The sequence below is a fragment of the Pteropus medius genome, unplaced genomic scaffold, assembly GCF_902729225.1.
Source record: "Pteropus medius unplaced genomic scaffold, Ma_sr-lr_union100, whole genome shotgun sequence".
In the NCBI taxonomy this organism is placed as follows: domain Eukaryota; kingdom Metazoa; phylum Chordata; class Mammalia; order Chiroptera; family Pteropodidae; genus Pteropus; species Pteropus medius.
This window is the reverse complement of record NW_024350926.1, coordinates 4720395-4747992: the sequence shown is the minus strand read 5'-3', so window position 1 is coordinate 4747992 and position 27598 is coordinate 4720395. Positions and strand designations below refer to the sequence as shown.

At 37.8% G+C, this 27598-nt stretch overlaps 1 protein-coding gene across 1 annotated transcript; it reads left to right on the top strand.

Moving 5' to 3' along the window:
* On the top strand, positions 1-27561 carry TRAM1 (translocation associated membrane protein 1). Its single transcript, XM_039841842.1, has 11 exons — positions 1-297; positions 7370-7433; positions 8831-8952; positions 9064-9180; positions 10528-10586; positions 12236-12320; positions 18861-18931; positions 19038-19142; positions 19934-20077; positions 20405-20565; positions 25977-27561. The coding sequence occupies exons 1-11, from the start codon at positions 175-177 to the stop codon at positions 26048-26050; spliced, it is 1125 nt and encodes a 374-aa protein (XP_039697776.1). The 5' UTR covers positions 1-174; the 3' UTR covers positions 26051-27561.
* The last annotated feature ends 37 nt before the right edge of the window (positions 27562-27598 follow it).

Sequence of the window (27598 nt, the reverse complement as noted above, 5' to 3'; positions counted from 1 at the left end):
CGGGCGGCCCCGGCGGCTGCGTACTGGCTGTGGGATGGGAAGTAAAGCCCCAGCGAGCGGCAGCGGCGGGGCTGTGAGGAGCAGCCAGGGGGAGGCGGCGGCAGCGAGTCGGTGAGCAGCCGGGAGGAGCGGAGCCGAGGCGGAGCACCTGCAGGCACGGGCGGCGGCTTCACCATGGCGATTCGCAAGAAGAGCACCAAGAGCCCCCCGATCCTGAGCCACGAATTCATCCTGCAGAATCACGCGGACATCGTCTCCTGTGTGGCGATGGTCTTCCTGCTGGGGCTCATGTTCGAGGTGAGCCCGCCCCGCGCCCCAACCGCCCGCCGCCCTCGGCCCGGGACCGCGGGGACTCCGGCCGGCGGGGGGACGGGCCTGCCCTGCCCCGCACCGGCGGGGGCTGCGGGCCCGGGGTCCGGCCGGCCCGGGGGTCTGGCCGACGGGGCCGCCGCGTCGCCCCCTTGGCGGACGCGCTCCGCTCCCTCCCTCCCGCCGCCGCCGCCCCCTCCCACCGGCCTGGCCGCGCAGTTCCTGGTTCCCGCGAAGGGTTACGTGGCAGCCGGCGAGGGGCCGGCGGGCGGCGGGGGCGGCCCCTGGTCTGCCGAGCTGGCTCCGGCGGGTGCGCCCCGGCGGCGAGGACCGGCGGAAAGTGGAGGCCAGGCCTGGGGGGTGAGGGGCGGGGGCCGGTGAGCACCCGTGTCGGGGGCGGGGGGCTGGTAGGACAGAGTTTGGGGTGAGCGAGGAACTGACGGAGCCCGGCGTCTGCTGGCCGCGGGGCTGGGCACACGGAGCCACACCGATGGTTTGACTTCGTGTCTCCCAGCCTGGCATTATTACCAGCCAGTTGCCGAACTTTTTGCCCTGACGCTCGCTTTTTCCTTAAAGAAACAAGATCTGAAACATAAATCGAGATTCTGAACAGCAGTGTCAAGGAGTCGAGTTAATTTTCTTTTTGATTCTTGAAGTATGAGAGGTTGGCAGTGTCAGGAGTGTGTAAATTCTCTTCCCACGTATCTAGTATTTTGGTGACTTAACAGCTGTTGAATGTGGGTAATAAACTTTGCAAGGTGAACGCGTAACGTCGTTCTATTTTCTTTCCTTCGCTCCCCAATACACACGCCCATTCCTTTTCTTTCCCTTTTTCTCTATAGCCCCTATACTCCATCCAACAAACTGATTATTTTACTTATTTATTGTCTGTCTCCCCGCCTCCTGGAATGTAACCTCAGTGAGGGCAGAAATTTTTGGTTTTTACTAGTCTGTTTCCAGTGCCTAGAATAGTGCCTGGGGTGTAGGGAGTGCTTTAAAAAAATATTTATTGAATGAGTGACATTGAGAATCCTTGAGGAAAACTGTTGGAATGAAACTGCCAGTGACTACCAAAAGAGGAATAAAATTTTTAAATGGAGTCCATGTGGGTTTTTAAGTGTTACTATTAGGTAACTTAATATTTTAAATGTGCTACTCTAAATCTAGATATAGATTTTTAAAATTCCTGATAGTGTCGTTTATGTTCACTTAGTCCGCTCCTAAGGAGGTGGGTAGTAGGTATAGTAAGAGGGAACTAAAGATGATGCATGCTTTCTTTTAGGCTGGGCCTGTGCTGCTTACCTACTGAGTGACCCAGGGCCAAGCCTCTATCTAAGTTTTTCCGCTCTAAGGAAATAACAGACACCACCTGTGATAATCTCAAAGCCACTGTCGAAAAGATAACAGATGATACTGTGTGAAGGCATCTGGTTTATAAAGTAGTATATGAATTTATGATATTATTAAAAGTGCAGTGCTCAACATTTGTACTCACTTTCTGAATTTCATATTTATACTTTCTGCTTTGATGTTAGAAGTAATACTTTTGTATATACAATATATTCAACAGTTCTGTAAAACTTGCTATAACTTGTCTCCACATGAGAAGAATTCCTGACTTTAAAAGTATAATATGGGAGTAATATTTAATATCACCTGCAAGGCATGTTTGCAGTGCTTTGAATGAAATGGACTATAAATCAGAAATAGTGACATTTAGCAACGGTATAATTTTGCTTTTATGTAAAATTTCACATTCTCTTATCACATTTCTAGGAAAGTTCACCACCTGTACCTTTTCTCAGATGTTAATGAATTTTTTAACAGTGATTGGATTTTCACTTTTATGTAAATCTGTAAAATGTGTAAATCTAAGTAGACAACAAAGATCTAAATAGAAGTTTTTAAGTCAGTTCAAAGAAAATGTAATATACAGAAGAGGGAAGTTTGTACAAATTGTACATTTTACCATATGTTGAAGTTTTAGGATTTGAAAGAATGTTATCTACGTATGGGAAAAATTGACTAGGCTAGTTTTGCTATTTGATTTTTAAAATAATTGCTGCTGAATCTCAAAGTTAACATAATTATAGAATGACAGTATTTGTGCTAGAATAATAGAGAAGTTGATATTTTTACAGTGAACTGTTAAGCCTTTTATGTAAATATACTGAGGAAATGTCAGGGGATGTATGTGAAACTGACAAAGCAATAACAGATATTGTGTTACTAGACAAAATGCAGAATTAATATAGATATACTGTAGAAGCATAGGTGGTAGAGTTTAAGGGTTTCATGTTCAAGTCAGGGCTTTTACAGTTCCCTAACTGGTGACCTAGGACACGTCATGTAACTTCTCAGAACTTGTTTCCTTTTCTGTGAAATGAGGCTCATTGGCTTACTCTGAGAATTAACTATCTATAATGAGAATTAAATATGTATAATGCCTAGTTCAGTGCTTGGCTTACAGGAGGTATGCCATAATACACACTTATTATTCCTTAGATAATTTATCAAAGTGGGAAAATACAAGATAACATTTTTATGTGAGAGAATGGCCCAGCAGTTAGCATCTAAAGAGATTATGTGTACTGAAAAGATTGATGAAGTAGTAGTCTGTATGGGGGAAATGTAAGAGTTTAATTTCCAGGATACATCATGTTACCAAAAATTGCTTATGAATTTTGAAATCATGTTTTTAGTATTAGTCAGCATCTATCCACATAAGGCAAATCATGATCTATAATTAATGGCTTCATATTTGAGTTAGGAAAAGTTGAACACTCAAACAATGGAAAGGTGCTTGGAAAGTTTTCAAAAATGAGGCTATAGAAGAGGAGTTAGGGGTTTCCAAGAGGAATATTTTTGTCTGGAAGTGAGTTACTTTCCAGATATTCAGGAGTCTAGGTTGTGTGGACCATGCAGGTTTGGGAGACAGTTAAAATTGCAACTATCTTGGAACAGTTTGAGAGGTTTGCTTTATTTTTAAGCATGACTTAATGCAAACCTTTTCTTTTTTTTTAAGAACGTAATTTTATAAAAGCTCACAGAGCAGTGGAATTTGATATTCAGAAACTGTCTTTTTATCTTTCAGGCACCCAGTCAGTGTAGTAGTCACCTCAACCTCTAACAAGTACAAAATAGTTAAGCTCTCTGTGTGACAAGGAAAAATACCAAACCCCACTGGTGACTCCTTAATTAAAGAAATATTATGACATTCATGATGTTGCATATAACATAGAATTAAACAGTTCATTAGAGTTTGTGGTGAATAAGTCTCATTTTTTTTTCTCGTAAATAGAGAACAGTGCTATAAATGTCCAGAACTGTCATAAACTTGGTAATTTAGTGCATTATAGATTTCTGTAGTATATTTTATTCTAATTTGTCTTGCTATTGATTAATTGTAAAATTAGTTTAGAGCAGTACTGTTTGCAGTGTGAGGCTTAGGGGTCTAGCAATGGCTAGGAGCATGATCACTGATTTCATTTTTCTATAAACTTTTTTGGAGCGTGTAGTTTGTATTTTTCCTTTTCTACTTAATTCACATGCTAAACTAGCTGGAGGCCAGACTTTAATTTTATGTGAAGCCTAGCATAAAAGGATAATCTGATTTTTTTTTTTTTTGCTTTTGGAATTTGATATTAAATTTATCTTTGAAGAATATCACTTGGTTTGTAAGCAACTCTTAAAAAAATTGTCTTAGCTGTGGTGGCAGTGGCCTCATATTCCAAACTGGAAACAGAGTGTGGTATATGTGTGTGTATTTATGTTTTTATATATGAAATCTAAAGAAAGATATTAAAAAATGGAATTTAGTAATCAATCAACTTTAGTAAAATAACAGCATGAAAGCAGTGTTACCCTGGAGATCCATGCCATCATTCTGCTCTGACACGTCGTGTGAACCACCCACATTGTAACAAGAAGCCTTACTGGCCTTTTCTGTTCAAGTGACCTTTACATACCTACCGCAGTTAAGCAGCTTGCTTCAGTGGTCATACCCGGGACTGTGTCCCGCAGGCCTGCCTTATTTCCAGATCCCGAATTCCAGTGTAGAGCTCAGCCACAGCTTACCTGTTGCTCAGCTCCCTTCATTCTGCTGCTCGTGCGCCAGCTCTCCAGCTAGTCCAAGCTCTTACGGTCCCCTGGCCCCCTTTCCTTTTCTCCAGTGTGTCAGCCCCCTCACTGCAGTGCCTTTCCTGCAAGACTTCGCTTGCCACACTCTTCCCAGGCCCTCACCTCCTTTTTCTCTTGGTCTTTCTCTTTGTTCACCTTGCAGATATCCAACCATGGATCCAGCAAGCCATCTGCATTTTCTGTGCCTCCCCATCATGGATTGCAAGAGAAAGGCATACACTCAGGCTGATAGATTATTACCTATCAAAGGTTTCTAACCTCAGACATCAGTAACGCCTAGTGACCTTTTTACTTTTCCCTGGCCAGCCCCTTTCCCTAAAAGAACTATATAAACATTCATCATTCAAGTCCCCAACTCTGCTGCACAGATGAGTTGCTTTTTTTCCACAGGGAAAATAAGAGTTTGTCACATGTGAATTTCTTCAGTTTCCTGCCCTTTGAACTTTTCTCATCCATTATTACCTTCTTCCCAGTCTAAGAGGAAAACTAACTGCTCGATCAACTTCTAGCTCTATCCTTACATTTCATTTCCTACCAGATCTTTCCATCCATTATCCTGTTATGTGTTTAACTGCTCCCTTTTCCCTGGCACCTTCCTGGTTCCCCACACCCACTGCAAGCGCAATCTCTCCCATCATCAAAACAACATAAATCTTGACCTGGCATCGGTCACGAGGTACCACGTTGTTCCTCTTCTGTTCTGCAATGTGCCGCGATGTGCCTTTCGTTCTCACTGCTTTGCTGGAATTCCTCAAGGCATGACCAATGTTGTCCGCTTAAATTGTCCAGTCAGTCGCACTCTTTTCCTGCCACATCTCTCATGAAACTTTTGACTTTATTAACCACACCTTTTGGAAATGTTTCCCCCTTGGCTTTCGGGGCATCAGGCTGTCTTCATTCTCTCTCTGCTTCTCTGATCACTTCTTGCTTTGCCGCCAGCTTTTTCTCTGCCCACTCCGTGGTCTGATGTCCTTATCTGCAAACACTGTACACTCTCCATGGATGATGTATGTACTTCTATAGCTTCCATAGCTTCTGCCTGTGAATAGAGAGTCCCAAATCTTTAAGCAAGGTCTCCCTGCAGAGAGTTACAGGCTTAGGCTTTAGCTGCCTAGTAATCTTTCTACCTGTATCTGTCACAGAAATCTAAGTTCATCTAAAACTCAGTTTCTTCTCTTTACTCCCAAACCTGCTGTCCCTCCTGTATTCCAAATTTTTATTAATAATACTACTTTTCACTCAGTTGTTCAGGCTATAAGCATCCACATATAGTCTTTGACTCTGCTTACCAAGCCTTTTCCACCTTAACAGTACCACCTCGACCACCTCCGTCGTTCAGGCCTTGTGCTCTTGTGATCTTTCGTTTGCTCTCTTGCAGAAGTCTTGTGTTCGACCTGCATACTTACTCCAGCTTATATTTTATCTAGTACTTACTCGGTAATGCTGATCAGCCCCTGATATGTGCCAGGCCTCCCGCATGGTCCCAGCTCTCACGGGGCCTACTTTCTAATGAGTGAGGCAGAAATTATTACAGTAGTCCCACCAAGAGTATGTGTTTTGAAGAAAGACCGTTTTCTGGGACAGTTTAGCAAAAGATGACCTACTCTAGGGGACAGGGCAGGCTTCCTTGAAAAGTGTGATTGAGCTGAGATCTGAGGGGGAAGGTTTCCCACAGTGTGTAGACAGATCTGCACATGCGCAGACCTCGTGGTAGGCATGCAAGAGGCAGGGGAGCGGAAGGAAACGGCCTGAGAGGAGACTGGGGGCCAAGGGATGGTCATGGGCTATTGTGTGGGCCACATCGAAGGTTCTGTTCTTTATCCTAGAAAGAATGGGAATCCATTGAAGGATTTCCCAGGGCAGGGGTGGGGGATGGGCGTGGGGAGAAGTGTTAACATGATCGGGTGATTCTGGTCGCAGCGAGGATATGGGTCCAAGCAGGCTTGGGACACCGCTCAGTGAACCACAACTAGCAGTCTTTCTAAATACCGTAAATGAACTTCTCTCTCCTCAAAATTTTCCCATCATGCTAAAATAAAATCTTATCTACTTAGCTCAACAAACAAGGCTTCGGTAGCTTTTCTAGGCTTTCAACCACTTCTAATGTGTGCCCACGCCAGGCCTTGTGTCAGCTGAGACCTGACCTTCACACTTTGTTTCTTCTGCCATGCTGCCCTCTTCGTCCCACTGGTCAGCTTTTCTTTTCCAGTGAGACAGCTCCCACACCACCTCACCACATCCTCTGAGAAGCCTTTCCAGAACGTGCCTCATTCCACACCTAGGAAAAAACAATAACCAAAAAAGTTTGTTGTCGATCCTGGGTACCCATTGGCACCGCTTCTGCAGTGTCTTCCTGGCCCAGCGAAGCTCCTAGTCATCAGGGATTATACATTCATCATCGTTACCCTTTCCTGTCTAGCACACTGCCTGGTACTTATAAATATTCAGTACGCGTTCTATTTTTTCTGTTTGACCACTTTTACCAGTAGTTAGGGCAGTTAAATGTTTATTGACCACTTAGTATGCCAGGTGTGTGGGAGAACACGCACACACCACAGACCCTACCTTTGATCCATTTTTGTCATAGTAACTGTGTTTCCTTTTATTAACTTACATTAAAATTGTTTCTTGCTAGAAACTGTGTGTTTATTGTACAAGTCTAGAGTAGAGAAGCATTATCTGCCAAATCACTGTTTACTGGAACTGCAGAGAGCCTCTTTTGAAGTCTTAAAGTTAGGAATGAATTGCACAATCTCATCTAAACTGTGAATTTTGTAAATGCTCAGGCTCGACTCGTTGGCAGTCAGGAATTCCGTTGGTGCCTGTGAGGTTCTTAGATTTGGGGACAAACCTTGTAGTACTTCCCTGATATACTGTTCAGGAGATCACAAATTTACTCGATCTTTTCTTTTCCTTCTAGATAACGGCAAAAGCTGCTGTCGTTTTTGTGACCCTTCAGTACAATGTTACCCGCCCTGCAGCAGGTAGGCGCTGTCCCTTCACGTAGAAAAGTTCATTTGGACAAACTAGGAAATGTCCACGAAAACTAGGTTCTTCATTAATTTTCACAAATCTCATGATAAGACTGGACATTATTTTGATGATTTTGTAATGCATGATCTGATGTTTCGGTTGGCTTTACCTTGTATGTTATATGAAAATCAGTTTGTATGTGTTTAATGTTGTATATTTTCATAAGTGGGCTTGAAATTACGTCGAAGAACTTTTTTTAAGAAAATTCTAAGCATAGATATTTTACATTTGTTTAAAGTGTCATTGTTCAATCAAGGCACAATGTTTAGGTTTGGTTTATTCTGACCTCTGAGTTTTGGATCTGTAATAACAATCCTTTTAAGCCAATTTTATTTTTGTTTTTTTGTTGTGCTTTACCTATAATATTATTTCAATTACAGAGAATGTCAGGAAGCTGTAGGGGTTATTTGTTAATAGTACCCAAACTACACTTTTAGGTTTTATTTCAAAAGACTTTTCTCTGTTTTGCGTTATGAAAATCAAGTTGTTACTGGAAGTTGACTGTAATTGAAGACAGTAGTATAATTAACTGGCATGGCTGACAGATGGGAATATCCAGTTAATGAAATATTAACATATTTAGGTAGTAAACTTGCCCTGAATCTCTCTATTTAAAAGATAAGATCGGTTATTTAATAGTAGTTGGTTTTTGTTGAGTTATATAGTTTTATAAATATTTGATTTAGTGACTTAGATATCAGATTACTGAATACCACAATTATTTTGAAATTCGAATATGCCAGAGAAGAATGTAGCACTTTTACCAGTTCCCAAGTATTTGATTAAGATTTTTTCTGAACAATTATGGCAATTTTGAGGATTAAAAACAATTTCAAGTAGCAGTTATCTCTACTGCTTATAGATCAAAACTAAATCAAATATAGATTAAAACAGTTTTTCCTTCAGAATCATAATGTGTCTAGTGTGAAAGTAGAGGTAAAAAGTAGAAAGTTGCAAAAGGTCCTTGAAAAGACAGGCAAATGGGCTCAGTGTAACTTTGGTATAAACTAAGTATAACCTGCTATAACCCAGGGTGATACTAGTTTAACAGTTTTCCCCAGGACCTGAGTGTGGCCACTCCTCCCCTGTTTTTTGATTTCGATGGCTGTGACAAACATGTGTCAAGTCTTTGTAGTTTCCGAAGCTTTCGATTTCTAGATAGCCCCTCAGTTTTCGTTGCTCCCATGACTTAAGATGTCCAAACGCAAATGACCACGATGTTTCTGTAGTACTTATTGATTAGGTTAGTCACCTTTTGCTTGTTTCCATAACTATGTTGTACTTAGTGCTGTTTTATAATCTCATGTATATTTTTGTGTATGTGTGTCCTGTCCTTTTTGGCCTTCAGAAGAACAAGCTACTGAATCAGCGTCCCTTTATTACTATGGTATCAAAGATTTGGCTACAGTTTTCTTCTACATGCTAGTGGCGATAATTATTCATGCCATAATTCAAGAGTATGTGTTGGATGTAAGTATACCATCTTAGAAATCTATACTTTGTAAAATACTGGCTCGCCATACTGTGATAGTCGTATCTTAAATATATTTTATAATCTTACTTATTTGTTTTTATTTTTAGAAAATTAACAGGCGAATGCACTTCTCCAAAACGAAACACAGCAAGTTTAATGAATCCGGTCAGCTTAGTGCATTCTACCTATTTTCTTGTATTTGGGGCACATTCATTCTAGTATCTGTAAGTATGTACTGTGCTTAAACTTTCATTCCTCAAAGTAGTTACATTATATACCCAAAACAGATAATGATGTCCAATTTTTTAATGCTCACAAGCAAATCCTGAACCTTAGAAAAATTCCTCTTCTGTTTTCTTATCTAAGATTAGGAATTCTGTTCTTGAACTAGTATAAATCAAGTTTCACTGATAAGTCTCAGTAGTTAGTTTTTATACAGCAAAAATTCTAAACTATGTTTCAGAAAGCTATACTCATTTGTAATTAATCCGAATGTTATTTGTATGTATTGTAGTCATTTGTAGATATCTCCATATTAGCAAAAAGGGTAAGATGTCAGTGATACTATATCTATAATGTTTATAGATACAAATACTGTATTTTTAATGTTTCTAGTCATTTCCCCCTTTGAAAACAGTTCAGATATTTTCCAAGGAACTTAAAATGGTGATTAATTTTCCAATTAAAGCTATCTAAACCTTTAAGCATATCATTCTAACTATTGACAGGGGAAGGCAGCGTCTACTTTAATATTAGTAATAATGGTCCCTTAAATATTTTTGAGTTTGTCAGGATACCTTCTTTTAATCACCAGGTTAGAGATGAATAAATAGGCATAGTGAATTTTCCAGCTACGACACTTAATATTGGAGACAGACTAAAACTCAGCCTTTCCAATTCAGTGTTCATTTCATTATATACTGCTGCTTTAATGATATTTTATAGATAACTGTAAATTTCAGCTTAAAATCTATCTTATAAATTTTTAAAAACATACAAGTGTTACATTTCAGTGGCAAAATACTTGTATTAAAGTTAAGTCACTGTAAATTTTTTTTTCTTATGCAGTAATTGTCACCGAGTAGATCTGGTTATCTAAAGAAAAGATTTGGGCAATATGTGGACAAAATCTTTGTAAAACTTGGTAGTGCCTTGATCTTCCATCTCCTGTCAGGTGCTGCCCCTTTCCTGAAATTTTACTCTGATCTATCTGCAATAAAATTCATCTACCACAGCTGTTGTACTTGTGTTTTATACCATTTCTGTTTTTTGGTTGTTTGATGTTTGTTTGCATACATGTGTTTTTTACTCTGCTGGATTGAAAGACTTTAAAAGGCCAGGAATTTTATGTCTTATTTGACTTATCTCTGATATTGATTTTCCCTTCACTAAAGTAAGCAATTCAGCTGAATTTACAATAACTAAAACAACTAAAAACTTTGACTTCAGTGGGCTCTTTGGAACCCGATGTGGGGAAAGAGTTGTAAATGTGTAAGAAATGAAAATACTGTCTTATTTTCCAAGAAGTTTGCAATATACTAATAGGCTAATTTTTATATCTTCTTTCTTAGGAAAATTACATCTCAGACCCAACTATCTTGTGGAGGGCTTATCCCCATAACCTGATGACGTAAGTCATTTCTAGAAGGCTTTTCTTAAAGACCATGGTTACGTCACTTTTAAGCAGAATTCATTCTTATTATTCTCTTTAGGACCTTAGGCAAAGTCATACAGTAGTGTGTCTTTGCAGTCACAGTGCCATGGGAAAAACCCTGTGTGCTTTTTTAACATATATAATCTTTTCGACATGCTCATTAGCTTAAGAAAACTGATTTTAACAGTCATCTCAGTTTAGTACTCTGTGTTCCCTTCTCTCTCATCCTTTCCCCTCCTCACTGCTCCGTCTTCTCTAAACCTTTGCTCCTTTTTTTTCCCCAGTCTCCTCACTCTTTAAATTTCTTATTCTCTCACACTATAAGTTTGAGGGTAGGGATTGTTTCTTTTTTATCTTTCTAGCCTCCTGGGTTTCTGTACTGTGCTGTAAGAAGCCCAGTCATTGCAAAGACATTCAACTAAATTATTCATGTAGCTCTAGTACATCTATTCCATATTTTTGTTGTACTTTAGCCTGTATTGACTTTTGCTTTCCTGAATGTGTCATTTTGGTGTATAATATGTAGCATCCTTATATTATCTTGACTGTTCTATAATTGCCTCATTTATATAAGTCTTACATCATGCCCATGCTCACCAAGACTATCTGTGCCTTGACAGCGAGAGAAACTATCCCTTATTTTATAGCCTTTGTCGTGCCAGGCTGTAGGTGCTTGTCACCTAGATATTACTTAGCAAATGCTCTGTGATGTGAGAATTGGAGAAAGATATGAAGGGAATAACACGACCATGCATATCTTTGTTTTAAGTCCAGCAATAATACCCACTCTGCTGAGTCATTCTAACTTTTAAAATTTAGATTAATTCAATGAACTTTTATAGAATGGCGTTATAAACATTGTATTGATATGGGACTGTATCTTCCTCTCTCCCCAGAAATTATTTCAGATTGGCTCGTGTTCTCTATTTTAGACTTCTGGAGGAGTGGGAGAAGGGAGAATAAAGAGAAAGCAGAAGGCCTGGAGGGGTGTAATGTAAAGAGGAGGCAATATATTGTCTAGGCTGGTTAGGATCCGTCTCGGGGGACCCTTCTGTGCCATATTTCTCTGGCTTGCCTCCGTTTATTTGGGGCTCTCAGTGTTCCCACCAGGTAGAGTTAACATATTTCACTAAGGAGAAAGCCAGGGGATATTTGAAATTGGGATTATCCCAGTTTCAGGTGATTTTTAATCTAAGCGCCTTTGCTTTCGTGTCAGTCTTTTGCCTTCCCTGCTTCTGTTTTGATGAAACCTTACAGATCTGTGATTTGATTCCCTCAGTTACGTTCCTTATGTTTTCAGTAGCTAACATGACACATGACTCAATATTAATTAACTAATGGACAGGGGCCTCTGGTTCGTCCCAGCTGGCTTGCATGTTAACAAGGTTCTGCAGATGTCTTTCCTTCTGCGTTTAATCCAGAGGAATTGGCTGATGGTGGGAGTACCCTAGGGAGATGGGAAGTGGCTGTGGGAGAGTTATTTAAAGGTGCACAGAGTACTGTGAGGGGACCTGAAATGGTGACACAAAGGTGACTATCTTGATTTATAGTGTTCGTTTTTACTTTATTCTTTTTTAAAGTAGTATGCTTTAAGACATATTTTTTCCCTTTCTTGTGTTGTGCAGATTTCAAATGAAATTTTTCTACATATCGCAGTTGGCTTACTGGTTTCATGCTTTTCCTGAACTCTACTTCCAGAAAACCAAAAAAGTAAGCTGGAATTTTATGATTTTAAAAATTATCTTGTCATTTTTTCCTTTTCTGAAAAGTCCTTCTAAAATTAAATATTTTCTGATGTCCCTATCCCTCTCACCTCACCTCTCTCCACGAAGACCAATGTCCTTAAGTACTTACCGAAAACCCTTTAGTCATTCTTTTCACGTAGAGAGGGATTATTTTACATTTGACGTGCTAATCGCTCATGTAAAATTATATTAATGATAAATTATAATTCAAACAAATGTTGAAATGTAATATTAGTTTCACGCTGTTGTTAGTCTTAGCAGTGTCACAAGTGAGACGCAGAGGATTCTCCTTCAGATTATCCTACAACTGATGGTTCTGTGTGTAAATCCCACAGAAAAATTCGGTATTGAAAAAAGTAAACCGTGGTTAAATATTCATCAGTGAAGCTTTTCCTGCTGTGGGTGGAGCACTCCCTTTTTAGCATGTGGGAAAGATGTTTGTTTTATTTGAACAAATAAACCGCTGGAGCGCTGCAATATTCTTTTTTCTAATTTTGCCCTCAGTACTTCTGAAGTCAGACTAACAGCCTATCTATCACGAATCAACTTTATTTCCTTTATTTAACTCTTTTTCCTCTAAAACTTATTATAGCTCTCTGTTTCTTTAAACTACATAAGTAAATAAAGCTGCTCATCCGTGCCACCTCCCTGGGCCCTTCTTCCTCTGCTCTCGCCTCCGCTTCATTCACATGAATATTCTTGAGTTTTATAATCCCGACACATCATTTCCTTTTTCTGGGATGCTTTTGCCCTCTGGTAAATTAATCAAGCACTTTTATTCCCTTTTTTAGGGAAGACATAATTTTAAAATTCCCATATATGAAATCATACGTAGATGAAGATATGGAGGAAGCAAGTTTGGTCATGAATTAATGACTGTTGAAGCTGGGATAGGGGTACAATAGAGATTTTTTTATACTCTGCTGGTTATGTATGGGTTTACATTTTTCCACATTCAAAACTTTTTATTGCCTGCCTTTGAGAAACTTTCCAAAATAGAAGTATAAGAACCCAGTGACCAGTTTATCTCTGCCTCTCAAATGCCATAAACACTTATTTCTACATGTACTACAAATAGTTCATTTGTGACTATACTCGATTTACTACTGTTTCATGTCTGTGTTTTTTGTGTCATATGTGTCTGTCATCATTGATGCTGTCTGCTACAATTGAAAAATAGCACCAAATTGGAGTCCATGTACTCTGGCTCAAAAGTTCTTTTTTATGTTGATTTATTTTATAAAGTAGAATATTTTTCTAGTTAAGTCAATTGTAAGGATTAAGATGATGATCTGTAATACCTTCGACCTACAATAGTCTTAAGGTAAAATGCTTAGACTCAAAATTTCCAGTAGCCCTTCCCAGATTTCCAGTAGCCATTCCAAATTCTGTAAGCACCTAATGTGAATCATAGATGTCCTAGAGCTGCAGTGTCCAAAACGGTAGTCACTGGTCACATTTAAATTTAGTAAAATTAAATTTACGAATTCACTGTCGTGGTTACACTAGGCCTGTGGCAGGTGCTCTCTAGCCACCTGTGCCTGCACCGTCTGCCATTGTGGACAGCAGAGAGAGAACGTTTCCACCGCTGCAGGACGGTCTGGTGGGCAGCGCTGCTGAGAATATCATAGTTCCTTTGATGTCTTAGCCCCACGGCTCAAGAATTTAAAGCTGTATTTGTGTACTTTTATACCCATGGACATACTACCTCTGGGTTTCATTATTAATACATATGTCTGTATTTTGTTCACTGACCATGTAAGTCAAGAGGGACATTTCAAAGTAATTGTTCATTTTAGTTCTTAAAGCTCTTTTCTTATCGGTTCCTGCCAGATGGCATTTCTCCAGAAATGCAATCTAATTTTTATGGAATAATTTGCATAACTTAGAACTTAACTGTGGAACTATTTTTAACACCTACATATTACAGTCAAAAGTAACTGTTTCAAGTAATTAACATAATTTGAAAGTAACAGCTGCATATGTGTTAAACAGTTTCTTAAAATTTACTCTGAAAATTATTTTTGGAAGAACTCTTTACTGGAAGAAACTAGTACAGTGATTGTTTTGAACCGACCCTACAGAGAAATGAAGAAGGCAAGGAACACTGTTGGCAGCAGCAGTCCAAGAGGTGTGTTAGTCACAAATAACTCAGTTCTTTTTGAGAAAAATATTTTAATCACATGTAATATATACGCTTCAATATAAACAGTCCTCCATTTTGCCTATATATGAGGTTTCAGGGAAGTGTGAATAAAACAGCCAAGTGTTTTATTTCTGATATTTAGTTTATGTAATTATATATCATATGAAATATATTAAATGAGAAATAATGCTTTTTACCCCACTCCTATTTCGTGAAAGTTATATTGACACTTTGCACATGCAAATATTGTTACTATTTCATCATCACTAGAGCCACTTTTAAATCACCTCAGTGTTTCAAAGGTCTGACTGATTCTTCCACTAGACCTCTGTAAGCATTTGGAAATTATATTGATTGAGGTGTTTAAGGCTGTGTATCTTACCCAAACATTTATTTATTGTTCAGAATAAACTAATTGATATAAATCCATATAATATAAGAGTTTTGAACAGATTTAAATATGAGATGGCTCCATTTGTGGTTTAGGGGAAAATCATTGCCTTACATTTGGGCATATATGTGATACTCCATTTAAGGTAAAGTTTGTTTTTTAGTATAGTTCAGTTAAGAAAAGCATTGTCTTATAAAAACAAAAATTTAATAAAGTATATGGCTGACTTTTTAATAAAAAGATGTTGAAATAACAACGAAAAATTTCGCTTGCCATTATTGATAATTTTAGAATTTGGTTTAAGTATACTATAAGATTTTTCATGAAAAATGAGACTATCAGGCTTTTAAGTCATTCCATAGTTTCATCCTTATGTAAACTACGTATACATTAGCATTAAAAATATGTAAGAACTTTGGTTTGCCCAAATACTGATTTTCTTGAGGATTCTGAGATTAACTGAGGAAATTTTCTAGGGTTAAAGAAATGTTCTATATCTGTATGAGTGTGGGAATATGGGTAAAATAATTTTTAAAAAATAAATAAGAACTTGGCAAAGCTTTTCTAATACTCATTTTCATTATATATTTTTCAATTCAAGTATAAAAATGTTTGTTAATCTTTAAACAAACAAATAAGCAAAACCTCATTTCTGGCTCCTAGTAGGAAAAGTTTATTTACATAACAGAATCATAGGATGATGTGTGAAAATGTCTTGAGAAACCAAAATAACTTTCTCTCAGTCACTTGCATATTCATCTAGACTCTAGATTCTAGAACAGCGATGAGCTACTTTGGATGGCGTGCTGTGATGTGACCAGTGAACACATACCATGAGCTCCCACTAAGAGGGCCAAATTTCGCCCAGCTGCCTCTGTTCTCCCCATTCCCACAGTCGGTGGAAATGTGTAAGCCCCAGAGACCGTGGTGCTGGTCAGGCTCTTTGTGGGTGTCCTCAGACATGTAAGCACCCCTCCAGTAGGGCTGTAACCCCATGAAGATTGAATAATGTCAGAGGAGTTTGACTTAGAACAGGAATGCTAAAAGCAGCCATTTTCTAAATGAAATCTAGATAAAATTTCTTATTTTAAAAATCATGCTACATCGCCTCATTACCTTTGTATTTTTAAGATAATACGACAGTGCTTTTAATCTAGGATATGTGTTCTGTAGCTCCCCACAATCTCTACCACTCCCTGTGGTATTACACTCATCTCTGTCGCTCATTTATTTTTACTTTTTTTCTGGTCAGGCTCTGAGTATACGGACATTGCTTTAGAAAACATTGGCCAATTTGTATACAGGCGAAGAGAGCATTACTTAGCAAAAGGTTTCTTGAAAATCTGTCCTTTTGAAAGTTGTAGGAACTATTTTAAAAGCTCTTGCAAGCATTCGATGGTTGTGGAGATGGAAGGTGGTGATGGCATTTTACTCCTCATATTGAGTCAGTTGGTCAGCTTTCAGACAGACGGGGCTAAGCTGCAAAGTTGAACCTGGTTTTAGGATAGAAGTTCTGGGCTTTTCTTTACCTAATGGCAAGCACAACCTTACTTTACCTAATTAAGTTGTGATTTAAGACAAGAGAAATGGAATGGTTTTTTGAAATGTACTTTGTAATTTATAACAACGGTTTTAGATTTGTTGCAGAGGAACCGATCTTTACTTTTAAAACCTATTTGTGTTTCTTTAAAAGTAAATCTTTTTTTAATCCTCCCAAGAAGTTACATGTCTATAAAATAGTTTTAACAGAAGTTATCGCAGCAAATTCATTTTTAACAGAAGTTTAATGTTCAGTCAGCAATTAAAAACTAAAAAGCTTTCATTTATAAGTCTTCAGGGCCCCCAGGGTCTGTTTTCCTCTCAGAAATTTGGAGCACTGATGAGCACATCTGAAGGAGTATGGCAGTATTTCCCATCTTAAGTCATTTACATGCCATCTTGTTGTAACTTAAAATATTTTATTTAAAATCGTAGTTAAAATGTTTCATTGTGTACTATCTACAATCATTTTGTGTGGTGCCAGCGGTATACACGCCGCACTTCGGGGAACATGCCATACGTGGCATGTCAGATTACACTGACGGCCCTGGGACCCAGCTGTTCCGAAAGGACCACAGGAGAGGAAGGGCTCCCTTGTGGTTGCGGGCAGCGTGTGGTCGTGACGCCTTTCCCGCTCTCCCCTCCCGCAAGGAGAGGGATTTCAATGGACGTTTGAAAATTGAGCGGAAGGGATCTTCAGACGGCTTGTTCTCAGAGGTCCTTTTCTCTCCATTTGGAAGAGCCACCGTAAACGTGGCCTCAGGTCTTGGGACTTTTCCCGAGTCCCCGACGTAGCACGATCGGTGGCGCCCTGCGACTGTGTTCTGCCTCCCAGCACAATCCATGCATCTTTCTCACTAGGGAAACGTTTAGTTTCAAAAGTACACTCGTAAAATCTCGACTCGTCCTCAGAAAATTTGATGTAGTAAATGTAGGGGGAGAAATAGAGGACCAGTAGAGACCTGCGCTCGGCTCTTCTGGATGCCGGAGATGAGTTTAGCGAAGTTCCAGAGGAATATCGCTCAGCCTGCCGCCGTTTTAATTTTGATTATCATCCGTCTGTAGTACGTGACTTGTTCTAACCAGGCTAACACGGCCTTGTATATATGCTCCAGGCTAATATAGCCAGATATATGGATTTAGAAGTTTCCTGCGCCATCCAAAAGTAGAGTTCCTGTGAAACCTTTCAGAAACTGAACTGGCACGAAGCAAAGAAGCAATTGCCTTAGGACAGACACATCTTGCTCACGGACGCTCACAATAGATGACGATGAAGCGCAGATGCTCACAGATGCAGTTCAGCGCTCTGGCGGCTTGACGCTGAGATGCTGAGTGTGGTTCTGGGGAAGGAGCTTGGGGTGCCGCCTGCTTGGGGTGCACGCTGCCTCTAACGACTCACTGCCAAACAAACACCAAACGCCGTTTTCACTCTTCGCCATTTTTCATAATCTTCTTCGGCTTCCTTTCAGTTAGCGAAAACAGATACTAAGCTAGGCCGTTTGTAAAAGTAAAGCGAACTTTGGAAAAACTGGGGATACCCATATGTGGAAAACTGCTAAAACAGTAGAAATGAGAGGTACAGCATTTCATAAATTGTTTATGTATTTTGCAAACATTTTTGACTGCAACCCAAGGCAAAAAACTAGATTTTACATCATGATTGTGTGTGGGGGGGTGTAAAATCTGAAATACATTTTTCATGAACAGTACAATATGCTGTACACTTTAGCATTTTCTATTCTATTCTGTATTTTAAAAAAAGAGGTTAGTGTGACCCCCAAAATTGATTTTACGATCCACTAGTAGGTCTTGATGTATGTTTTTTGAAAACACTTTCTAAGATAACCAGGTTGTCGGGGACTATGGAAGGATAAGTAAGAAGCAAAAGAAAAATCTGGTTACTTGGCTTACAAGGTTGTTAAAAGGAGAATGTATAATTAGGTGGTACCCTAAAGTGAGAAGATAAATTTTTAACCTTCAATTTTAATGACTGTGACGGATAAGGAAAGGGACTAAAAGCATAAGCTAAAAAATGTAAATACTATTTTAGGTAAACGAAAGTATTTCTATTGCTATAAACATGGCAGTTCTAATATTAGAAGGACATCATTATGGTTGTTAATATTGTGTCATTCAATAAATGCTTATTATAAAAAGAAACATAGATCCTAGCCCTGAAAGGGACTTTGAGTTCATCTGATTCAAACAAACCCAGGTATCATTCACGCGTACACATGGATCGCAGAAGTCGAGCGAGGGTCCGTGACCTGCTGAAGCCACGCTGTTGATTGGGAGGAGCGGTTGGGACCAGGTACGGAGCAGAGTGGCCTTCAGGTCTGCTACAAGAGCACGTTTTCCATGCGGCCACACAGTCCTGGGAACTGAAATGTTTCCGCACTTCCATCTGTAACGCAGTCTTCTGCTTGCAGGAGGACGTTCCCCGTCAGCTCGTCTACATCGGTCTTTACCTCTTTCACGTTGCCGGGGCTTATCTGCTGAAGTGAGTCGGGATTTCTCCTGGGTGTGTATGTGGACGGGGCAGATAGAATGCTCATCTGTTTTAATTGATAAATAATCTTTACATTTTCAATTTGGTTTTTCAACAGCTTGAATCATCTAGGACTTGTTCTTTTGGTGCTGCATTATTTTGTTGAATTTCTTTTCCACATTTCCCGCCTGTTTTACTTCAGCGATGAAAAGTATCAGAAAGGGTAAGTTGCTTAGCCACTCTGTCTCTGGTGTGCCTGTGCTGCCAAGGTCCATGCTGTGGGCAATTATGTTACTGAATAAGTCGTTAGTTGCAGCTTTAAACAAAATGAAATTATTTAACAATTCAGGTTGATATTTTACTCTCAAATGGAGTCTTAGGCAAGAGAGAGATTATATTGAAACCTGTAATTGTGAAGGCTTTTTGGGTTCACTTCTAACTTCTCTAACTTTGCTTAATGCATCTTTTTCTTTTGGAAAAGGAAATAGGGAGGTGAACTTTCAGACGAAAATGAAATAAAAGATTATATATATCCTTAAAGATATTAAAATATTTTGATGAAAAAATCAAACTGGAAACAATTGAAGGAGTATGACGTAAAGAGTATGAAGGCTTAAAAAAAAATAGAACTAGAACTCTTAAGTGAGAATTAATATCCTATTTACAGCACAGCATTTGTTTTGTCCAGCAGTTTTCAAAATTACTATATATACCAGTAGTTCTAAGGATCATTAATAGTAGTTATGTTAAGGTAAAAAAAAAAAAAAAAGGATCAGCTAAACAAGAAAACATTTCTTTGCTGGACTTCCTAGAACCTTAAATATGCTAGTATGTATCTTTAAGAGTGTAATACAATGTAGTATTTTCCAAACATTTTACTTAACAGAATCCTTTTTGCAGAAAAATATGAAATGGTGTTTTAATATGCATTTACTTAATAGGAATCTGACTCTTATTAGAATATTTCCTCATCTTTGCAGTCATATAAATCTAACACGACATTTTCCCTTCCAGATTTTCTCTGTGGGCAGTTCTGTTTGTTTTGGGAAGACTATTGACTTTGATTCTTTCGGTACTCACTGTTGGCTTTGGCCTTGCAAGAGCAGAGAACCAGAAACTGGATTTCAGTGCTGGAAACTTCAATGTGTTGGCTGTAAGGTACGGTCAGTTGAACGTTTTTCTCACTTTTTACAGCCGTATAGTATTATCAGGTTATGGTATGAATTATCTAAAAAATGAAGGGGTAAATGTGGGGGTTAGGGAAAATATTAATTTGATTTGATTTCATACGTGTTGCAGTTTCTTATGTCTAAATTTAAATACTAAAGCATTTATTTAACTTCCGGGATGAATTATTAATGGGATAGTTATGAACATAATCTTGAGAATTTAGCACTAAATTAATATCAAAACAAAACAGACTATTCAATGGTATTGTTTTGATGTGCTCCAATATTTTGTTTTTTTTTTTCTTAATATCCTCAGAATTGCTGTTCTGGCATCAATTTGCATTACCCAAGCATTCATGATGTGGAAGTTTATTAATTTTCAGCTTCGGAGGTGGAGGGAACATTCTAACTTTCAGGTACCAGCTGTGAAGAAGAAGCCAGCAGTGACGAAAGGCAGGTCTTCTAGAAAAGGAACAGGTTTGTATTCAGTGCACAATGAAAAACCTGAAGTAGAAAACATTTAAAAAAACTATTGTGGGTCTTATTTATAATCTTACTAAGATTTAAAATCCTATCAAGAAAATTTTATTCTACATTTTAGCAAAATTAGAAGCAAAGTAACCTTGCCCTGTTCTACAGTTTGGTGATTCTCTAGGGTCAGTTAGTCCCCTCAAAAGCTGTCCTTTTAGTTTTCCCTGCTTGCTTACCTTGAGCCACTAGATACCAATGTAGATGGGCAGTTTTAGTGAATACCTAACCTAGAAAGTGATGGTCTGTTCTTTCAGGCATCTTATTTAGAAAATAATACCTCGTTATAACCCATCTGCCCTTAGTGCCAAGTGGAATAGTTTGTTTGTTTTTTAATAACATCTGATTGCTTGAACCTTTTCTGGACATTTCATGTAAATGGAATCATAACAATATGTAATCTTTTGCAACTGGTTTCTTTCACTTAGCATGTTTTTAAGGTTCATACAAATAATATTCCATTGTATAGGTATACCATGCTTTGTTTAACCATATATTAGTTGAATATTTGGATTGGTGCTACTTGTAGGCTACTATCAGTAGTGCTGTGAACATTCACATATGGGTTTTTGTTTAAACACCTGTTTTTCGCGCTTTCGGGTGCACACCTAGGAGTGGAATTGCTGGGTCATATGATAACTCTGTATTTGACATTTTGGGAGAACTGCTAAACTGTTTTCCAAAGTGGCAGTACCATTTTACATTCATCGTTTTGCCTGTTGATATACAGTTGTTCTCAACACCACTTGTTGAAAAGATTTAATTTTTCTCTATTGAATGGTCTTGATACCCTTGTTGAAAATCGGTTGACCATAAAAGTAAGAACTTATTTCTGGACTTTCAGTTTTACTCTCTTAACCTGTATGCCTGTTTTTATGCCACACTGGCTTGATTACTGTAGCTTTGTAGTAAGTTTTGAAATCAGGAAATGTGAGTCCTCCAGTTTTGTTCCTTTTTGTGTTATTGTGGGTCTTTATCAGGTTGAGAAAGTTTCCTTCTGTTCCTAGTGTGTATTTTTTATTATGAAAGGGTGTTAGATTTTGTCACTTGCATTTTCCGAATCTGCTGAGATCATCAGATGGCTTTTGTCCTTTATGATAGCATGAATTACATTAATTGAATTTTGGATATTAAGCCAATAGTTATTTCCGGGAAAAATCTCACTTAGTCATGGTATGTAATCCTCTTTAGATGTTGCTTGATTTGGCTTGCTAGTATTTTCTTTAGGATTTTTACATCTATTCATAAAGGGTATTGATATGTATTTTTTTTTTGTAATATGTCGATTCTCAAATATAAATCCAGTTTTGCATTCTGGCATAACCCCAAGTTGATGATGATAAAAACATCACTTTTGCTGAATTGGTTTTTTGCAATATTTTGTTAGGATTTTTACAACTGTGTTCGTGTAAAAGATCGGCTTGTCATTAGCATTTTGTTGTTGTTTTTGGTAATATCCTTGTCAGGTTTTGGTATTAGGGTTATGCTAGCTTTATAGAAAGTCTTGGGCCATGTTGTCCTTTGTGTAATATCAGCATTATTTCTTTTTCTTTTTTAAAATTTTTAGTTACACTTGGCCTATAATATATTGGTTTCAGGTGTACAGCATGGTGATTAGACATTTATATAACTTAAAAAGCAATCACCCCGATAAATCTAGTATCCATCTGACAACATATAGTTGTCAATATTATCGCCTATATTTCTTGTGCTGTACTTTACATCCCCTTGACTATTTTGTAACTACTGATTTGTACTTCTTAATCCCTTCCCTTTTCCACCACCCTAAACCCCCCTCCCATCAGGCAACCATCAAAGTGTAGCATTATATCTTATTTAAATGTTTGAAAGGATTCACCAGTGAAGCTATGGAACCTAAAGCCTTCTTTATAGGAAGGTTTTTAACTACAGATTCACTTTTTTTTTTTAAACATCACAAATAGGTTTTGTTACCTTGAAAAGTCTGAATTTTAAACAGATTCTGGGACCAGGGTGCATATCCATCAGCTCGTTGCACTTGAGCACCGTCTCACCACGTAGCTTTTCCAAGGCTGCTGCCTTCACCGTGAAGCTCCATGAGTTTTCCCAGTTCACACTTGGGCTTCTTCAGCATTACGACTTTTCTGACAAAGACATCATGGAGCAGATAAATAGACTGACGATTTATCAATTAATCTTTACTGACCACTTCTTCCCAGTCATTTGTCTGCCCCTCTCGGGGCGTGATTTCCATCGTCTCCTTCCGAATTTGGCGGACCTGTTGATGCTGAGCGTCAGAGGTCTTCAGAATCTGCTCGTTGGACTTGTTCCCAAAACCAACACAGACAAAGCAAGTAACCCTTGGTAGTCTTGACATCAGCATGAGTGAGCTTCAGTCGTGGTCTGCCATTTTTTGACCATGGAGCACATTTTGTCACAGTTAAGATCCATGCCATGGAAGTTAAACAGTTTTTGCCCTGAACATCCTCAGTAATTAGGTAGAATTTTTTAGACTCACCTTCATCATTCTGCAGATCAGCCAGGCTCACTTCAACAACATGACCTTTGAGTCCATCAGATGGGATTGTTCCCTACAGTTCTTGTGACTGACGTTTTCCCAATGGTTTTTATATCAAACATAGCTGGTGTCTTCACATCATACCAATCTTTCTTAGAAAACGGACCAACAGCTTTCTTCTTGGCTCCGTTTTTGCCACCTTTCAGGAGACACTTGTTCTTGCCCAGTGTCGTGGTGATGCTCAGAGAGCCAGAAAGGCCAGATTCACATTCTTTAGTTAGATAACGGAATTATTCAGATTTGCTATTATTGTGTCTCTTTTGGTAAATTGTCTTTTTCAAGGAATTTATTTTATCTGAATTTTCATATGTATTGATGTAAAATTATTCATAATATCCTCTTGTTATCTTATTAATGCCATGGAACAGCAGCGATTGCCATTTTTCATTTTCTGGGTTAGCAATTTATGCCTTTCAGTCTTTTTCCTTCCATCAGCCAAGAACCAATATTTGTCTTTTTTGTTGGTGATTTTCTCAGTCGTATCATTTATTTCTGTTCTTATTTCTTTTTCTTTGGGTTTAAATTGCTGCTCTGTTATTGTGGTTTACCTTCTTAGGATGGGTCTTTAGATCCTGGGTTTTCATCTGTTCGTTTGAATTACTTTGCCTCTCAGCAGTGCTTTAGCTATATGTCACAAGTTTTGATAGGCCTTTTTCATTATCACTCAGTTTAAAATATTTTATAATTCCAATTGTGATTTCTTCAACCTTGGCTTATTTATAAGTGCATTGTTAAATTTGCAAATATTTGGGAATTTCCTAGTTTTCTTTTTGTTACTGATTTCTAGCTTAATTCCACTGTGGTTAAAGCACATGCTCTGAATGACTTCGGTTCTTTGGAATTTGTTGAGACTTGCATTATGGCTCAGCATATATTCAGTTTTGGTAAGTGTTCTGTTTGCACTTCAAGAGGAAGCATAGTCTGTGTTTGTTGGGTGTTCTGTTCCGTAGGTGTCATGTTGTGTTGTTCAGTCTTTTGCATCTTTACTGATCTGGTAAAGAGTCCTGCTCTTCAGTCAGTTATTGCAAAAGGTATTGACCATTTCTCCTTGTAGCTTTTGCTGTAGGTTTTTTTTCGAAGATACGTTCAAGGGTCATCAAAATTTAAGGTTGTTATGAATTCCTACGGCGTTTCTTCTTTCTTATTAAATGTTCATCTTTAGTTTATCTGAATTTACTCTAGCTATAGCAACTTTCTTGGGGTAAACAATTATCATGGTGCCTCTTTTCCTATATTTTTCTGCTTTAAATCGTTCTTTGTTCTTATGTATAAAATGTGTCTCTTATAAGCAGCATATAATTCGATTTTCCTTTATTTGTTTTCATTCAGTCTGATAATTGTCTTTGTTTTGGGCAGTTAGTTATACTTGATGTGCCTGGGTATGATTTTCTTTGTATTTTTCCTGCTCTTTGTCTGGTAGCGCCTCCTGAATCTTGGTGCGGTTTCTTCTGTGGCGTTTGGGAAATCCTTGCCCATTACTTCAGATACTGCTTCTGCCGCATTGTTTCTCCTGTTCTTCTGGGACTCCAGTCAGTACATGTGTGAATGAGCCCTTTTACCCTGCCCCTTATGTCTTTTCCATATTTTTTTCTCAGTTTCAGTCTATTTTTTCTAGTTCACTAATCTCTTTTGTTGTGCCTAATCTGGTATTAAACTCTTTTAGTAAATCTATATTTTCAGTTACTGTATGTTCTAGTTCCAGGATGAAAGATTTCAGTTCTCTGGTGAAATTCTCCATCTTTATTTTTATTAATCATTGTTCTTTTAGTGTCTGACAGTTCCTGATCTGGGTCACCTGGGGGTCTATTTCTGATATTTTCTTCTCTTAGTTTTTAGTCATTCGGTCTTGTTTTCTGGCATGCCTGGTAATTTTTAATTGAATATTGCATGTTTTGTGTAAACATGTAGAGGCACAGGACAAATTTGTAGAAGCGCTGCATAGAGTACTGGTACATCATTCTCTCTCACCGAGGATGATCTGTTTCCACTTTTCCCTTATTCCTGGGACATCAGCTGTTTATAAAGGCTTTCTTCCCTGATAGTTACTGAGTTCAAGGTTTTGTCTCCCTATCATTGTGAAACCTCTCAGTTCTCTGTGTAGCCTGTACTTTCTTAGGAGTTGCTTCCTGCTTGATTTCTCTGAGTCTTGCTTGGTGCCTGCACATTTAGTAGTTGGCAGTGCCTTAAGAGAGAAATACACATGGCTGCCTTGGTTTTTTCCCAGACCTTTAAACAGCCACTTTTGTATTTAACATTTATGGGTATTTTTGGAAGGAGGTTTGGTCTGACATCAGTTATTTCATCATTGCCTAAAAAAGAAGGTGACCATGATGCACCCATAAACATAAGCCTTATCATCCTAAACGCCTACTTTTTAATGTTATAAAGAAACATATTCCAAGAACTTCATTTGTCTGCTGTCAAATATGAAATTTTCTTTACTTCTACCAAAAGCACTGCTCTAAAGACTATTTTAAAATTCGCATGAATGTTTTTTAGAGTTTCTTTTATCTTCTATTCCTTTTTTCTGCTTTAAATACCACTTTCCTTTTTTTTATTGAGGTCTAATTGACATAGTTACTTTTCTTTTAATTTGCTAGTCTCAGTTCGTTGTGTTTACCATGTTATTAGGTTTTGTGATTGGTTAAATACTAGTAAAGATTAAGCTCTGGTGAATAAGTTTCACCTAAGGGCATTAGAATATATATTGGGTTTTAAATTCTCTTTCCTGAAGACACTTTTAAGTATAAAGGTTTGTGTTTCTTCATAAAAGAGAGTAACACTGATTCTTTTCTCTTTTCAGAAAATGGTGTAAATGGAACAGTAACTTCAAATGGAGCAGACTCTCCACGTAATAGAAAAGAGAAATCTTCATAATGAATTATAATCTAATTGATTAATGTCCCCAAAGAAATCTGCTTTTTACTATATCTTTCAGCACTAGAAATTTTTTTCTGTTCTTGAAAATACAGTTTGTGCTCTTTGATTCTTGCTATTGTACTGTTTCATGCATTTTTTTAAAGGACAGCTGAAGGGAGGATAATAACTATAAGTCAGAAAAATATTTTAGCTTAGACAAAGCTACTTGCCTTCAAAATAGTTTAGGGACCACCACCATATTTTATTTTGTTTTTTATCTTTGAACATTTTTCTAATTAGAGAGAGAACTATTTACAAAAATTCTACCTATATCAATGATACAATTTCTTGCTCTCACCAGTTTTTTATATTAGCAAGATGACCTATTCCAGTATGGTCATATTTTTTAAGTTATCTTTCAGGGTAAAATGGAAATACTGTAAAGTTGGATGTCAAACTTTAATATGTTTTCAGTGTTCTCTAATTTTTAGGAATTTTTGTAGCCTTTACACCAGGGAAAAAAGATTTGTAAATTCACCAAAATAATTGTGTGCTTTATTTTATAGGTAGTGGTTGTTAGTGTTATATTCCCATTTTTTTAAGAAAAAAAAAAAAGCATAGTGTTGGTTACAATGTGTGGAGATTTATTGCCATATATTGAATCAAAATATCTTCTATTAACATAAAAGTACTTGTGAAGTAAAATCTTTCTTGTGCATTTTCAACACTTGTAAACTGGAAATTGGGAAATTAAATATTTACTATAAAGAAGAAAATCTGATATAGCCCTTTTTGATATGTTTATTAATAATGATTAATGGGGCTTGTCATAAGTTCAATATACACAGCATCTTAGAAGAATATTGTTTAACCTATAAACCCTTTTAAAAAATAATGCCTACTTGATTTATATCTATACAAAGAATGTCAGGTAATTATATTTAGAAAACATTTAATGCACTAATCTTAAAAAAATTGAAAATTCAGGTGGATAAACAGTCTTAAAAAAAAGACAGTGCTTTATGTTACAACTATAGCTTTGGTCCCATCTTTAATTGAGAAGCATTTATCTGTATAAAACATATTTTTGGATAAAAAAGTATATATATATTTGTATCTCTACAGAAAGGCTCTAAAAAACATTTGAGTAAAATATTTGGTTCTCTTTTCTATAATTATCCTTTAAAATCCTTATAGCTGTATTTGGTTTTTTGTTGTCTTCACAGTATATACATTCTTTCAGTGTTCACATCCTGTTCCCCATCTCTCACTTTTGTCACCAGTTAATGTTTGTGCCATGTTTAGTATAGAAGGTGCAGACCGTGGAGGTCTGCAGTGCGGCGAGTCGCCATGCTGCTAGAAAGTCGTGCTTTCTGTTTCCAGCCGTTCACCTCCTTCCTGGAAAAAGTAGTAGCTCTCTGTGGCATCATGGAGTTTCAGTGGAACCAAATTATTGCCACTAAAAACTGGCATTATATTGAACCATTCATTGAGAAATCAATCAAAATAAAAAATTTTTACTTTCACAAGCTGTATCCGTGACATTCTCTTCATTGTGAGCAAGTT